This window comes from Hyperolius riggenbachi, chromosome 7 (genome assembly GCF_040937935.1).
Source record: "Hyperolius riggenbachi isolate aHypRig1 chromosome 7, aHypRig1.pri, whole genome shotgun sequence".
Classification (NCBI taxonomy): Eukaryota; Metazoa; Chordata; class Amphibia; order Anura; family Hyperoliidae; genus Hyperolius; species Hyperolius riggenbachi.
This window is the reverse complement of record NC_090652.1, coordinates 324259914-324277041: the sequence shown is the minus strand read 5'-3', so window position 1 is coordinate 324277041 and position 17128 is coordinate 324259914. Positions and strand designations below refer to the sequence as shown.

Here is a 17128-nt window from a genome sequence, read left to right as displayed (position 1 = left end):
ATGAAGTCTGGAGGCTTAAGGGCTGTGCTTGCTGGACTTTAACTTTTTTTTTTTAAACACTTTTTCATGCGACCTTTTTACCGCATGATTCCCGCATGAATAATGCCTGTTTCCGCATCTTTTTTCCCGCATGCGGAAAACATTAGTGAATGTGGAAAAAATGCGGAGTTTACCGCTGGCGGGAATATAGCGGTAACATTTTGCGGAAAATTTGGCTCTTTGAGAATAGAGCCCAATGTAATCAGAGGCAAAGAATCACTGCCTCATCCATCCTCCACCCCCTTACCTAGTGTGTCCCCCACAACCCATTAGATTGTAAGCTCACAAGGGCAGGGTCCTCCTCCTAATGTTTACTGTTCTTGTAACAATATTTGTGCTGCTTGGAACTCTGCTGTACATTTGTTAGTTGTATCTATGTTCCCCTTGTCGTCTTATTGTGCTTTGTAAAGCGCTGCGGAATATGTTGGCGCTATATAAATAAAAAATAATAATAATAATAATCTGTCATCTATTGCTATGGCTGTGATCAATTGCTATAGCTGCTGTTATCTATTGCTATGGCTGCTCTGTGATCAGGTGATATGGCTGCTCTGTCATCTATTGCTATGGCTGTGCTGTGATCAGGAATGTGACTGCTCTGTCATCTATTGCTATGGCTGCTGTAGCCTCAGCTGATCTGTCTCCCCAGACATCAGGTTGCACTGTAGTTACATCTGCACTTTGCTCAGTGATGTTGGCCGGTGTCTTCAGGGTGATAACAGATATCAGGAGATGCAGTTTAGACTCTGAACCTCCTTTTAGTATCTGAAACTCCTCACCAGATGTCTCCTCTACACGCGTGTGCTCAGGAAAACGTATGACATAAGGTCATGTCCAGTTGTGGTTCTGCTGTTGACGCGGTGTAGGGAGTTCATAGACCCTCCACTTATACTGAAGGGACTCCGCACTCACCATCCCACCCAGGCATGAAGCCCACCAGGATCTGTTGCCTGCCCTTCCCCCCATCTGTTCCCACTCCTGGGTAGAACTCTTGCCTTCAGTGTGGGCCCATCTGCACAGTTTGTATGTTGAGGGGACAGGAAGTGAGGGACAGGGATGAGGGGGTCTCCCGAGGGGACAGGAAGCGAGGAGTAGGGGGTCTCCCAAGGGGACAGGAAATGAAGGGCAGGGAGTGAGGGGGTCTACTGATGAGACAGGAAGTGAGGAGTAGGGGGTCTCCCAAGGGGACAGGAAATGAAGGGCAGGGAGTGAGGGGGTCTACTGATGAGAAAGGAAGTGAGGAGTAGGGGGTTTCCTGAGGGGACAGGAAATGAGAGGATAGGAAATGAAGGGGTCTCCTGAGGGGACAGAAAATTAAGGGCAGGAGGTGAGGAAGGGGTGGTCTCCTGATGAGATAGGAAGTGAGGGACAGAGGGTCTTCTGAAGGAACAGGAAGCGAGGAGTAGGGGGTCTCCTGAGGGGACAAGAAGTGAGGAGTAGGGAGGTAGGGAGTCTCCTGATGAGATAGGAAGTGAGGGGCAGAGGGTCTTCTGAAGGGACAGGAAGTGATGGACAGGCGGTCTTCTGAGGGGACAGGTAGTGAGGGGAAAGGGGTCTCCTGAGGGGACAGGAAATGAAGGGCAGAGGGACTTCTGAGGGGAGAGGAAGTGAGGGGAAAGGGGTCTCCTGAGGGGACAGGAAATGATGGATAGGGGGTCTTCTGAAGGAACAGGAAGCAAGGGGCTTTCTGAGGGGACAGGAAGTGATGGACAGGTGGTCTTCTGAGGGGAGAGGAAGTGAGGGGAAAGGGGTCTCCTGAGGGGACAGGAAATGAAGGGCAGAGGGACTTGTGAGGGGAGAGGAAGTGAGGGGAAAGGGGTCTCCTGAGGGGACAGGAAATGAAGAGCAGAGGGACTTCTGAGGGGAGAGGAGGTGAGGGGAAAGGTGTCTCCTGAGGGGACAGGAAATGAAGGGCAGAGGGACTTGTGAGGGGAGAGGAAGTGAGGGGAAAGGTGTCTCCTGAGGGGACAGGAAATGAAGGGCAGAGGGACTTGTGAGGGGAGAAGAAGTGAGGGTAAAGGTGTCTCCTGAGGGGACAGGGAATGAAGGGCAGAGGGACTTCTGAGGGGAGAGGAAGTGAGGGGAAAGGTGTCTCCTGAGGGGACAGGAAATGAAGGGCAGAGGGACATGTGAGGGGAGAGGAAGTGAGGGTAAAGGTGTCTCCTGAGGGGACAGGAAATGAAGGGCAGAGGGACTTGTGGGGGGAGAGGAAGTGAGGGGAAAGGTGTCTCCTGAGGGGACAGGAAATGAAGGGCAGAGGGACTTCTGAGGGGAGAGGAAGTGAGGGGAAAGGGGTCTCCTGAGGGGACAGGGAATGAAGAGCAGTGGGACTTACTTCTGAGGGGAGAGGAAGTGAGGGGAAAGGTGTCTCCTGAGGGGACAGGAAATGAAGGGCAGAGGGACTTGTGAGGGGAGAGGAGGTGAGGGGAAAGGTGTCTCCTGAGGGGACAGGGAATGAAGGGCAGAGGGACTTCTGAGGGGAGAGGAAGTGAGGGGAAAGGGGTCTCCTGAGGGGACAGGGAATGAAGAGCAGTGGGACTTACTTCTGAGGGGAGAGGAAGTGAGGGGAAAGGTGTCTCCTGAGGGGACAGGAAATGAAAGGCAGAGGGACTTCTGAGGGGAGAGGAAGTGAGGGGAAGGGGGTCTCCTGAGGGGACAGGAAATGAAAGGCAGAGGGACTTGTGAGGGGAGAGGAAGTGAGGGGAAAGGTGTCTCCTGAGGGGACAGGAAATGAAAGGCAGAGGGACTTCTGAGGGGAGAGGAAGTGAGGGGAAGGGGGTCTCCTGAGGGGACAGGAAATGAAAGGCAGAGGGACTTGTGAGGGGAGAGGAAGTGAGGGGAAGGGGGTCTCCTGAGGGGACAGGAAATGAAAGGCAGAGGGACTTGTGAGGGGAAGGGGGTCTCCTGAGGGGACAGGAAATGAAAGGCAGAGGGACTTGTGAGGGGAGAGGAAGTGAGGGGAAGGGGGTCTCCTGAGGGGACAGGAAATGAAAGGCAGAGGGACTTGTGAGGGGAGAGGAAGTGAGAGGAAGGGGGTCTCCTGAGGGGACAGGAAATGAAAGGCAGAGGGACTTGTGAGGGGAGAGGAAGTGAGGGGAAAGGTGTCTCCTGAGGGGACAGGAAATGAAAGGCAGAGGGACTTGTGAGGGGAGAGGAAGTGAGGGGAAAGGTGTCTCCTGAGGGGACAGGAAATGAAGAGCAGTGGGACTTACTTGTGAGGGGAGAGGAAGTGAGGGGAAGGGGGTCTCCTGAGGGGACAGGAAATGAAAGGCAGAGGGACTTGTGAGGGGAGAGGAAGTGAGGGGAAGGGGGTCTCCTGAGGGGACAGGAAATGAAAGGCAGAGGGACTTGTGAGGGGAGAGGAAGTGAAGGGAAAGGTGTCTCCTGAGGGGACAGGAAATGAAGAGCAGAGGGACTTACTTGTGAGGGGAGAGGAAGTGAGGGGAAGGGGGTCTCCTGAGGGGACAGGAAATGAAAGGCAGAGGGACTTGTGAGGGGAGAGGAAGTGAGGGGAAGGGGGTCTCCTGAGGGGACAGGAAATGAAAGGCAGAGGGACTTGTGAGGGGAGAGGAAGTGAGGGGAAAGGGGTCTCCTGAGGGGACAGGAAATGAAGGGAAGAGGGACTTCTGAGGGGAGATGAAGTGAGGGGAAAGGGGTCTCCTGAGGGGACAGGAAATGAAGGGCAGAGGGACTTCTGAGGGGAGATGAAGTGAGGGGAAGGGGGTCTCCTGAGGGGACAGGAAATGAAAGGCAGAGGGACTTGTGAGGGGAGAGGAAGTGAGGGGAAGGGGGTCTCCTGAGGGGACAGGAAATGAAAGGCAGAGGGACTTGTGAGGGGAGAGGAAGTGAGGGGAAGGGGGTCTCCTGAGGGGACAGGAAATGAAAGGCAGAGGGACTTGTGAGGGGAGAGGAAGTGAGGGGAAAGGTGTCTCCTGAGGGGACAGGAAATGAAGAGCAGAGGGACTTACTTGTGAGGGGAGAGGAAGTGAGGGGAAAGGGGTCTCCTGAGGGGACAGGAAATGAAGAGCAGAGGGTCTTCTGAGGGGAGAGGAAGTGAGGGGAAGGGGGTCTCCTGAGGGGACAGGAAATGAAAGGCAGAGGGACTTGTGAGGGGAGAGGAAGTGAGGGGAAGGGGGTCTCCTGAGGGGACAGGAAATGAAAGGCAGAGGGACTTGTGAGGGGAGAGGAAGTGAGGGGAAGGGGGTCTCCTGAGGGGACAGGAAATGAAGGGCAGAGGGACTTGTGGGGGGAGAGGAAGTGAGGGGAAAGGTGTCTCCTGAGGGGACAGGAAATGAAGGGCAGAGGGACTTCTGAGCGGAGATGAAGTGAGGGGGGCGCAGGCAGCACGTGGTGGGTTCCTGCTGCATGACGTCACAGGTGAGCAGAGAGGGCGCGCACATCTCCTGTGATGAGGAGCACCAATCAGAGCTACGCACCCGCTTTCCCTCACACAAGATGGCCGCCGCTGTGTGTGTGTCGGGAGGGCACGTGCTGCGGGCGGTGATTGGCCCAGAGATGAGGTGAGGGGGCGGGGCTGAGTGCAGGGTAAAGAGGAGAGATCTCCGCGTGCCGCACAGTGTGACTCCGCCCCGCCCGCAGCAGCCACAGAGATCCCAGCAGCAGCAATAAGGCCCCGTTATGTGTGAGGTGTGTCAGGTGTACAATGTAACTGTCTCTACAATGTATCTCCCCTGTGTGTCCTGTATCTATCTATACAATGTATCTGTATGCATCTCCCCTGTGTGTCATCTGTCTATACACTGTATCTGTATGTATCTCTCCTGTGTGTGTGATATATAGTAATGTTTCTGTACATATTATGTGTGTAATGGCTGAGGTGTGTGTAATGTATCTGTATATATCCCCTGTGTATAATGGCTGAGGTGTGTGTAATGTATCTGTATATATCCCCTGTGTGTAATGGCTGAGGTGTGTGCAATGTATCTGTATATATCCCCTGTGTGTAATGGCTGAGGTGTGTGTAATGTATCTGTATATATCCCTTGTGTGTAATGGCTGAGGTGTGTGTAATGTATCTGTATATATCCCCTGTGTGTAATGGCTGAGGTGTGTGCAATGTATCTGTATATATCCCCTGTGTGTAATGGCTGAGGTGTGTGCAATGTATCTGTATATACCCCCTGTGTGTAATGGCTGAGGTGTGTGTAATGTATCTGTATATACCCCCTGTGTGTAATGGCTGAGGTGTGTGTAATGTATCTGTATATATCCCCTGTGTGTAATGGCTGAGGTGTGTGTAATGTATCTGTATATATCCCCTGTGTGTAATGGCTGAGGTGTGTGTAATGTATCTGTATATATCCCCTGTGTGTAATGGCTGAGGTGTGTGTAATGTATCTGTATATATCCCCTGTGTGTAATGGCTGAGGTGTGTGTAATGTATCTGTATATATCCCCTGTGTGTAATGGCTGAGGTGTGTGTAATGTATCTGTATATATCCCCTGTGTGTAATGGCTGAGGTGTGTGCAATGTTTCTGTATATATCCCCTGTGTGTAATGGCTGAGGTGTGTGCAATGTATCTGTATATATCCCCTGTGTGTAATGGCTGAGGTGTGTGCAATGTATCTGTATATATCCCCTGTGTGTAATGGCTGAGGTGTGTGTAATGTATCTGTATATATCCCCTGTGTGTAATGGCTGAGGTGTGTGTAATGTATCTGTACATATTATGTGTGTAATGGCTGAGGTGTGTATAATGTATCAGTATGTATCTCCCCTGTGTGTCATGGCTGAGGTATGTGTAATGTGTCTGTACATATTATGTGTATAATGGCTGAGGTGTGTGTAATGTATCTGTATATATCCCCTGTGTGTAATGGCTGAGATGTGTGTAATGTATCTGTGTATATATCCCCTGTGTGTAATGGCTGAGGTGTGTGTAATGTATCTGTACATATTGTGTGTAATGGCTGAGGTGTGTGTAATGTATCAGTATGTATCTCCCCTGTGTGTCATGGCTGAGGTGTGTGTAATGTATCTGTATATATCCCCTGTGTGTAATGGCTGAGGTGTGTGTAATGTATCTGTATATATCCCCTGTGTGTAATGGCTGAGGTGTGTGTAATGTATCTGTATATTTCCCCTGTGTGTAATGGCTGAGGTGTGTGTAATGTATCTGTATATATCCCCTGTATGTAATGGCTGAGATGTGTGTAATGTATCTGTGTATATATCCCCTGTGTGTAATGGCTGAGGTGTGTGTAATGTATCTGTATATATCCCCTGTGTGTAATGGCTGAGGTGTGTGTAATGTATCTGTATATATCCCCTGTGTGTAATGGCTGAGGTGTGTGCAATGTATCTGTATATATCCCCTGTGTGTAACGGCTGAGGTGTGTGCAATGTATCTGTATATATCCCCTGTGTGTAATGGCTGAGGTGTGTGTAATGTATCTGTATATATCCCCTGTGTGTAATGGCTGAGGTGTGTGCAATGCATCTGTATATATCCCCTGTGTGTAATGGCTGAGGTGTGTGTGTGTAATGTATCTGTATATATCCCCTGTGTGTAATGGCTGAGGTGTGTGTAATGTATCTGTATATATCCCCTGTGTGTAATGGCTGAGGTGTGTGTAATGTATCTGTATATATCCCCTGTGTGTAATGGCTGAGGTGTGTGTAATGTATCTGTATATATCCCCTGTGTGTAATGGCTGAGGTATGTGTAATGTATCTGTACATATTATGTGTGTAATGGCTGAGGTGTGTGCAATGTATCTGTATATATCCCCTGTGTGTAATGGCTGAGGTGTGTGTGTAATGTATCTGTATATATCCCCTGTGTGTAATGGCTGAGGTGTGTGTAATGTATCTGTATATATCCCCTGTGTGTAATGGCTGAGGTGTGTGTAATGTATCAGTATGTATCTCCCCTGTGTGTCATGGCTGAGGTATGTGTAATGTATCTGTACATATTATGTGTGTAATGGCTGAGGTGTGTGCAATGTATCTGTATATATCCCCTGTGTGTAATGGCTGAGGTGTGTGTAATGTATCTGTATATATCCCCTGTGTGTAATGGCTGAGGTGTGTGTAATGTATCTGTATATATCCCCTGTGTGTAATGGCTGAGGTGTGTGTAATGTATCTGTATATATCCCCTGTGTGTAATGGCTGAGGTGTGTGTAATGTATCTGTATATATCCCCTGTGTGTAATGGCTGAGGTGTGTGTAATGTATCTGTATATATCCCCTGTGTGTAATGGCTGAGGTGTGTAATGTATCTGTATATATCCCCTGTGTGTAATGGCTGAGGTGTGTGTGTGTAATGTATCTGTATATATCCCCTGTGTGTAATGGCTGAGGTGTGTGTGTGTGTAATGTATCTGTATATATCCCCTGTGTGTCATGGCTGAGGTGTGTGTAATGTATCTGTATATATCCCCTGTGTGTCATGGCTGAAGTGTGTGTAATGTATCTGTATATATCCCCTGTGTGTAATGGCTGAGGTGTGTGTAATGTATCTGTATATATCCCCTGTGTGTCATGGCTGAGGTGTGTGCAATGTATCTGTATATACCCCCTGTATGTAATGGCTGAGGTGTGTGTAATGTATCTGTATATACCCCCTGTGTGTAATGGCTGAGGTGTGTGTAATGTATCTGTACATATCCCCTGTGTGTAATGGCTGAGGTGTGTGTAATGTATCTGTACATATTATGTGTGTAATGGCTGAGGTGTGTGTAATGTATCAGTATGTATCTCCCCTGTGTGTCATGGCTGAGGTATGTGTAATGTATCTGTACATATTATGTGTGTAATGGCTGAGGTGTGTGTAATGTATCTGTATATATCCCCTGTGTGTAATGGCTGAGGTGTGTGTAATGTATCTGTATATACCCCCTGTATGTAATGGCTGAGGTGTGTGCAATGTATCTGTATATATCCCCTCTGTGTAATGTATCTGTATATATCCCCTGTGTGTAATGGCTGAGGTGTGTGTAATGTATCTGTATATATCCCCTGTGTGTCATGGCTGAAGTGTGTGTAATGTATCTGTATATATCCCCTGTGTGTAATGGCTGAGGTGTGTGTAATGTATCTGTATATATCCCCTGTGTGTAATGGCTGAGGTGTGTGTAATGTATCAGTATGTATCTCCCCTGTGTGTCATGGCTGAGGTGTGTGTAATGTATCTGTATATACCCCCTGTATGTAATGGCTGAGGTGTGTGTAATGTATCTGTATATATCCCCTGTGTGTAATGGCTGAGGTGTGTGTAATGTATCTGTATATATCCCCTGTGTGTAATGGCTGAGGTGTGTGCAATGTATCTGTATATATCCCCTGTGTAATGGCTGAGGTGTGTGTAATCTATCTGTATATACCCCTGTATGTAATGGCTGAGATGTGTGTAATGTATCTGTGTATATATCCCCTGTGTGTAATGGCTGAGATGTGTGTAATGCATCTGTATATATCCCCTGTGTGTAATGTATCTGTATATACCCCCTGTATGTAATGGCTGAGATGTGTGTAATGTATCTGTGTATATATCCCCTGTGTGTAATGGCTGAGGTGTGTGTAATGTATCTGTATATATCCCCTGTGTGTAATGGCTGAGGGGTGTGTGTAATGTATCTGTATATATCCCCTGTGTGTAATGGCTGAGGTGTGTGTGTGTGTGTGTAATGTATCTGTATATATCCCCTGTGTGTAATGGCTGAGGTGTGTGTAATGTATCTGTATATATCCCCTGTGTGTAATGGCTGAGGTGTGTGTAATGTATCTGTACATATTATGTGTGTAATGGCTGAGGTGTGTGTAATGTATCAGTATGTATCTCCCCTGTGTGTCATGGCTGAGGTATGTGTAATGTATCTGTACATATTATGTGTGTAATGGCTGAGGTGTGTGTAATGTATCTGTATATATCCCCTGTGTGTAATGGCTGAGGTGTGTAATGTATCAGTATGTATCCCCTCTGTGTAATGTATCTGTATATATCCCCTGTGTGTAATGGCTGAGGTGTGTGTAATGTATCTGTATATATCCCCTGTGTGTAATGGCTGAGGTGTGTGTAATGTATCTGTATATATCCCCTGTGTGTAATGGCTGAGGTGTGTGTAATGTATCTGTATATTTCCCCTGTGTGTAATGGCTGAGGTGTGTGTAATGTATCTGTATATATCCCCTGTGTGTAATGGCTGAGGTGTGTGTAATGTATCTGTATATATCCCCTGTGTGTAATGGCTGAGGTGTGTGCAATGTATCTGTATATACCCCCTGTATGTAATGGCTGAGGTGTGTGTAATGTATCTGTATATACCCCCTGTGTGTAATGGCTGAGGTGTGTGTAATGTATCTGTATATATCCCCTGTGTAATGGCTGAGGTGTGTGTAATGTATCTGTATATATCCCCTGTGTGTAATGGCTGAGGCGTGTGCAATGTATCTGTATATATCCCCTGTGTGTAATGGCTGAGGTGTGTGTGTAATGTATCTGTATATATCCCCTGTGTGTAATGGCTGAGGTGTGTGTAATGTATCTGTATATATCCCCTGTGTGTAATGGCTGAGGTGTGTGTAATGTATCTGTACATATTATGTGTGTAATGGCTGAGGTGTGTGTAATGTATCAGTATGTATCTCCCCTGTGTGTCATGGCTGAGGTGTGTGCAATGTATCTGTATATATCCCCTGTGTGTAATGGCTGAGGTGTGTGTAATGTACCTTTATATATCCCCTGTATGTAATGGCTGAGGTGTGTGTAATGTATCTGTATATATCCACTGTGTGTAATGGCTGAGGTGTGTGTAATGTATCTGTATATATCCCCTGTGTAATGGCTGAGGTGTGTGTAATGTATCTGTATATATCCCCTGTGTGTAATGGCTGAGGCGTGTGCAATGTATCTGTATATATCCCCTGTGTGTAATGGCTGAGGTGTGTGTGTAATGTATCTGTATATATCCCCTGTGTGTAATGGCTGAGGTGTGTGTAATGTATCTGTATATATCCCCTGTGTGTAATGGCTGAGGTGTGTGTAATGTATCTGTACATATTATGTGTGTAATGGCTGAGGTGTGTGTAATGTATCAGTATGTATCTCCCCTGTGTGTCATGGCTGAGGTATGTGTAATGTATCTGTACATATTATGTGTGTAATGGCTGAGGTGTGTGTAATGTATCTGTATATATCCCCTGTGTGTAATGGCTGAGGTGTGTAATGTATCAGTATGTATCCCCTCTGTGTAATGTATCTGTATATATCCCCTGTGTGTAATGGCTGAGGTGTGTGTAATGTATCTGTATATATCCCCTGTGTGTAATGGCTGAGGTGTGTGTAATGTATCTGTATATATCCCCTGTGTGTAATGGCTGAGGTGTGTGTAATGTATCTGTATATTTCCCCTGTGTGTAATGGCTGAGGTGTGTGTAATGTATCTGTATATATCCCCTGTGTGTAATGGCTGAGGTGTGTGATATGTATCTGTATATATCCCCTGTGTGTAATGGCTGAGGTTTGTGTAATGTATCTGTATATATCCCCTGTGTGTAATGGCTGAGGTGTGTGTAATGTATCAGTATGTATCTCCCCTGTGTGTCATGGCTGAGGTGTGTGCAATGTATCTGTATATATCCCCTGTGTGTCATGGCTGAGGTGTGTGTAATGTATCTGTATATATCCCCTGTGTGTAATGGCTGAGGTGTGTGTAATGTACCTGTATATATCCCCTGTGTGTAATGGCTGAGGTGTGTGTAATGTATCTGTATATATCCCCTGTGTGTAATGGCTGAGGTGTGTGTAATGTATCTGTATATATCCCCTGTGTGTAATGGCTGAGGTGTGTGTAATGTATCTGTATATATCCCCTGTGTGTAATGGCTGAGGTGTGTGTAATGTATCTGTATATATCCCCTGTGTGTAATGGCTGAGGTGTGTGTAATGTATCTGTACATATTATGTGTGTAATGGCTGAGGTGTGTGTAATGTATCAGTATGTATCTCCCCTGTGTGTCATGGCTGAGGTATGTGTAATGTATCTGTACATATTATGTGTGTAATGGCTGAGGTGTGTGTAATGTATCTGTATATATCCCCTGTGTGTAATGGCTGAGGTGTGTGTAATGTATCTGTATATATCCCCTGTGTGTAATGGCTGAGGTGTGTGTAATGTATCTGTATATATCCCCTGTGTGTAATGGCTGAGGTGTGTGTAATGTATCTGTATATTTCCCCTGTGTGTAATGGCTGAGGTTTGTGTAATGTATCTGTATATATCCCCTGTGTGTAATGGCTGAGGTGTGTGTAATGTATCAGTATGTATCTCCCCTGTGTGTCATGGCTGAGGTGTGTGCAATGTATCTGTATATATCCCCTGTGTGTAATGGCTGAGGTGTGTGTAATGTACCTTTATATATCCCCTGTATGTAATGGCTGAGGTGTGTGTAATGTATCTGTATATATCCCCTGTGTGTAATGGCTGAGGTTTGTGTAATGTATCTGTATATATCCCCTGTGTGTAATGGCTGAGGTGTGTGCAATGTATCTGTATATATCCCCTGTGTGTAATGGCTGAGGTGTGTGTGTAATGTATCTGTATATATCCCCTGTGTGTAATGGCTGAGGTGTGTGTAATGTATCTGTACATATTGTGTGTAATGGCTGAGGTGTGTGTAATGTATCAGTATGTATCTCCCCTGTGTGTCATGGCTGAGGTATGTGTAATGTATCTGTACATATTATGTGTGTAATGGCTGAGGTGTGTGTAATGTATCTGTATATATCCCCTGTGTGTAATGGCTGAGGTGTGTAATGTATCAGTATGTATCCCCTCTGTGTAATGTATCTGTATATATCCCCTGTGTGTAATGGCTGAGGTTTGTGTAATGTATCTGTATATATCCCCTGTGTGTAATGGCTGAGGTGTGTGTAATGTACCTGTATATATCCCCTGTGTGTAATGGCTGAGGTGTGTGTAATGTATCTGTATATATCCCCTGTGTGTAATGGCTGAGGTGTGTGTAATGTATCTGTATATATCCCCTGTGTGTAATGGCTGAGGTGTGTGTAATGTATCTGTATATATCCCCTGTGTGTAATGGCTGAGGTGTGTGTAATGTATCTGTATATATCCCCTGTGTGTAATGGCTGAGGTGTGTGTAATGTATCTGTATATATCCCCTGTGTGTAATGGCTGAGGTGTGTGTAATGTATCTGTATATATCCCCTGTGTGTAATGGCTGAGGTGTGTGTAATGTATCTGTATATATCCCCTGTGTGTAATGGCTGAGGTGTGTGTAATGTATCTGTATATATCCCCTGTGTGTAATGGCTGAGGTGTGTGTGTGTGTAATGTATCTGTATATATCCCCTGTGTGTAATGGCTGAGGTGTGTGTGTGTAATGTATCTGTATATATCCCTTGTGTGTAATGTACCTGTATATATCCCTTGTGTGTAATGGCTGAGGTGTGTGTAATGTATCTGTATACATCCCCTGTGTGTAATGGCTGAGGTGTGTGTAAAGTATCTGTGTATATCCCCTGTGTGCAATGTACCTGTATATATCCCCTGTGTGTAATGGCTGAGGTGTGTGTAATCAATCTGTATATACCCCTTGTATGTAATGGCTGAGGTGTGTGTAATGTATCTGTGTATATCCCCTGTGTGTAATGTACCTGTATATATCCCCTGTATGTAATGGCTGAGGTGTGTGTAATGTATCTGTATATATCCACTGTGTGTAATGGCTGAGGTGTGTGTGATGTATCTGTATATATCCCCTGTGTGTAATGGCTGAGGTGTGTGTAATGTATCTGTGTATATCCCCTGTGTGTAATGTATCTGTATATATCCCCTGTGTGTAATGGCTGAGGTGTGTGTAATGTATCTGTATATATCCCCTGTGTTTAATGGCTGAGGTGTGTGTAATGTATCTGTATATACCCCCTGTATGTAATGGCTGAGGTGTGTGCAATGTATCTGTATATACCCCCTGTGTGTGATGGCTGAGGTGTGTGCAATGTATCTGTATATATCCCCTCTGTGTAATGTATCTGTATATATCCCCTGTGTGTAATGGCTGAGGTTTGTGTATCTGTATATATCCCCTGTGTGTAATGGCTGAGGTGTGTGTAATGTATCTGTATATTTCCCCTGTGTGTAATGGCTGAGGTGTGTGTAATGTATCTGTATATATCCCCTGTGTGTAATGGCTGAGGTGTGTGTGTGTGTAATGTTATTAGTATGTATCTCACCTGTGTAATGGCTGAGGTGTGTGTAATGTATCTGTGCATATCTTGTGTGTAATGTATCAGTATGTATCTCCCCCTGTGTGTAATGTATCTGTATACATAGTGTGTGTAATGTAGATAATGTATAATAATTCTGTGTAATGTTTGCATCCCCTGTGTTCAGTGCCTAGGGTTACGTGCCTGGCGCGGGGTGCGGACGAGCTCTGGGCAGTGGTCGGGTGTGGGGCATGCAGTGATGGACGTGGTGTGTGTAGTTGTGGGTAAGCGCAGGGCATGCAGTGATGGACGTGGTGTGTAGTTGTGGGTGAGCGCGGGGCATGCAGTGATGGACGTGGTGTGTAGTTGTGGGTGAGCGCGGGGCATGCAGTGATGGACGTGGTGTGTGTAGTTGTGGGTGAGCGCGGGGCATGCAGTGATGGGCGTTGTGTGTGTAGTTGTGGGTGAGCGCGGGGTATGCAGTGATGGGCGTGGTGTGTGTAGTTGTGGGTGAGCGCGGGGCATGCAGTGATGGACGTGGTGTGTGTAGTTGTGGGTGAGCGCGGGGCATGCAGTGATGGACGTGGTGTGTGTAGTTGTGGGTGAGCGCGGGGCATGCAGTGATGGACGTGGTGTGTGTAGTTGTGGGTGAGCGTGGGGCATGCAGTGATGGACGTGGTGTGTGTAGTTGTGGGTGAGCGCGGGGCATGCGGTGATGGACGTGGTGTAGTTGTGGGTGAGCGCGGGGCATGCGGTGATGGGACGTGGTGTGTGTAGTTGTGGGTGAGCGCGGGGCATGCGGTGATGGACGTGGTGTAGTTGTGGGTGAGCGCAGGGCATGCAGTGATGGGACGTGGTGAGTGTAGTTGCGGGTGAGCGCTGGCCGTGCGGTGATGGACGTGGTGTGTGTAGTTGTGGGTGAGCGCGGGGCATGCAGTGATGGGACGTGGTGTAGTTGTGGGTGAGCGCGGGGCATGCAGTGATGGACGTGGTGTAGTTGTGGGTGAGCGCGGGGCATGCAGTGATGGGCGTGGTGTGTGTAGTTGTGGGTGAGCGCGGGGCATGCAGTGATGGGACGTGGTGTGTGTAGTTGTGGGTGAGCGCGGGGCATGCAGTGATGGGACGTGGTGTGTGTAGTTGTGGGTGAGCGCGGGGCATGCAGTGATGGGACGTGGTGTGTGTAGTTGTGGGTGAGCGCGGGGCATGCAGTGATGGGACGTGGTGTGTGTAGTTGTGGGTGAGCGCGGGGCATGCAGTGATGGGACGTGGTGTGTGTAGTTGTGGGTGAGCGCGGGGCATGCGGTGATGGACGTGGTGTGTGTAGTTGTGGGTGAGCGCGGGGCATGCGGTGATGGGCGTGGTGTGTGTAGTTGTGGGTGAGCGCGGGGCATGCAGTGATGGGCGTGGTGTGTGTAGTTGTGGGTGAGCGCGGGGCATGCAGTGATGGGACGTGGTGTGTGTAGTTGTGGGTGAGCGCAGGGCATGCGGTGATGGACATGGTGTGTGTAGTTGTGGGTGAGCGCGGGGCATGCAGTGATGGACGTGGTGTGTGTAGTTGTGGGTGAGCGCGGGGCATGCGGTGATGGACGTGGTGTAGTTGTGGGTGAGCGCGGGGCATGCGGTGATGGGACGTGGTGTGTGTAGTTGTGGGTGAGCGCGGGGCATGCGGTGATGGACGTGGTGTAGTTGTGGGTGAGCGCGGGGCATGCAGTGATGGACGTGGTGTAGTTGTGGGTGAGCGCGGGGCATGCGGTGATGGACGTGGTGTAGTTGTGGGTGAGCGCGGGGCATGCGGTGATGGACGTGGTGTAGTTGTGGGTAAGCGCGGGGCATGCAGTGATGGGACGTGGTGTGTGTAGTTGTGGGTGAGCGCGGGGCATGCAGTGATGGGACGTGGTGTGTGTAGTTGTGGGTGAGCGCGGGGCATGCAGTGATGGGACGTGGTGTAGTTGTGGGTGAGCGCGGGGCATGCAGTGATGGGACGTGGTGTGTGTAGTTGTGGGTGAGCGCGGGGCATGCAGTGATGGGACGTGGTGTGTGTAGTTGTGGGTGAGCGCGGGGCATGCAGTGATGGGACGTGGTGTGTGTAGTTGTGGGTGAGCGCGGGGCATGCAGTGATGGGACGTGGTGTAGTTGTGGTGAGCGCGGGGCATGCAGTGATGGGACGTGGTGTGTGTAGTTGTGGGTGAGCGTGGGGCATGCAGTGATGGACGTGGTGTAGTTCTGGGTGAGCGCGGGGCATGCAGTGATGGACGTGGTGTAGTTGTGGGTGAGCGCGGGGCATGCAGTGATGGGCGTGGTGTGTGTAGTTGTGGGTGAGCGCGGGGCATGCGGTGATGGACGTGGTGTGTGTAGTTGTGGGTGAGCGCGGGGCATGCGGTGATGGACGTGGTGTGTGTAGTTGTGGGTGAGCGCGGGGCATGCAGTGATGGGACGTGGTGTAGTTGTGGGTGAGCGCGGGGCATGCAGTGATGGACGTGGTGTAGTTGTGGGTGAGCGCGGGGCATGCAGTGATGGGCGTGGTGTGTGTAGTTGTGGGTGAGCGCGGGGCATGCAGTGATGGGCGTGGTGTGTGTAGTTGTGGGTGAGCGCGGGGCATGCAGTGATGGGCGTGGTGTGTGTAGTTGTGGGTGAGCGCGGGGCATGCAGTGATGGGCGTGGTGTGTGTAGTTGTGGGTGAGCGCGGGGCATGCAGTGATGGGACGTGGTGTGTGTAGTTGTGGGTGAGCGCGGGGCATGCGGTGATGGACGTGGTGTGTGTAGTTGTGGGTGAGCGCGGGGCATGCGGTGATGGACGTGGTGTGTGTGTAGTTGTGGGTGAGCGCGGGGCATGCAGTGATGGGCGTGGTGTGTGTAGTTGTGGGTGAGCGCGGGGCATGCAGTGATGGACGTGGTGTAGTTGTGGGTGAACGTGGGGCATGCAGTGATGGACGTGGTGTGTGTAGTTGCGGGTGAGCGCAGGGCTTGCGGTGATGGACGTGGTATGTGTAGTTGTGGGTGAGCGCGGGGCATGCAGTGATGGGCGTGGTGTGTGTAGTTGTGGGTGAGCGCGGGGCATGCAGTGATGGACGTGGTGTGTGTAGTTGTGGGTGAGCGCGGGGCATGCAGTGATGGACATGGTGTGTGTAGTTGTGGGTGAGCGCGGGGCATGCAGTGATGGACGTGGTGTGTGTAGTTGTGGGTGAGCGCGGGGCATGCAGTGATGGGACGTGGTGTGTGTAGTTGTGGGTGAGCACGGGGCATGCGGTGATGGACGTGGTGTGTGTAGTTGTGGGTGAGCGCAGGGCATGCTGGTATGTGGTGTGTGTGTGTGTGTGTGTGTGTGTGTGTGGTCAGCGACCCCTGCTGGACATTAGGTGCAGTCTCCCCTGTCAGTGCTGGTATGTGGTGTGTGTGTGGTCCGTGCCCCCTGCTGGACATTAGGTGCAGAGTCTCCCCTGTCAGTGCTGGTATGTGGTGTGTGTGGTCAGCGCCCCCTGCTGGACATTAGGTGCAGCGTCTCCCCTGTCAGTGCTGGTATGTGGTGTGTGTGGTCAGTGCCCCCTGCTGGACATTAGGTGCAGCGTCTCCCCTGTCAGTGCTGGTATGTGGTGTGTGTGTGTGGTCAGCGCCCCCTGCTGGACATTAGGTGCAGAATCTCCCCTGTCAGTGCTGGTATGTAGTGTGTGTGGTCAGTGCCCTCTGCTGGACATTAGGTGCAGAGTCTCCCCTGTCAGTGCTGGTATGTGGTGTGTGTGTGGTCAGTGCCCCCTGCTGGACATTAGGTGCAGCGTCTCCCCTGTCAGTGCTGGTATGTGGTGTGTGTGGTCAGCGCCCCCTGCTGGACATTAGGTGCAGCGTCTCCCCTGTCAGTGCTGGTATGTGGTGTGTGTGGTCAGTGCCCCCTGCTGGA

At 49.4% G+C, this 17128-nt stretch overlaps 1 protein-coding gene across 1 annotated transcript in view; it reads left to right on the top strand.

Moving 5' to 3' along the window:
- Positions 1-4573: 4573 nt before the first annotated feature.
- DBI (diazepam binding inhibitor, acyl-CoA binding protein) overlaps positions 4574-17128 on the top strand; it is a 31744-nt gene continuing 19189 nt past the window's right edge. Inside the window, exon 1 of the mRNA XM_068246331.1 lies at positions 4574-4686. Coding sequence (XP_068102432.1) covers positions 4678-4686 — 9 coding nt within the window. The 5' untranslated portion in view covers positions 4574-4677. The remainder of the gene's footprint in view (positions 4687-17128) is intronic.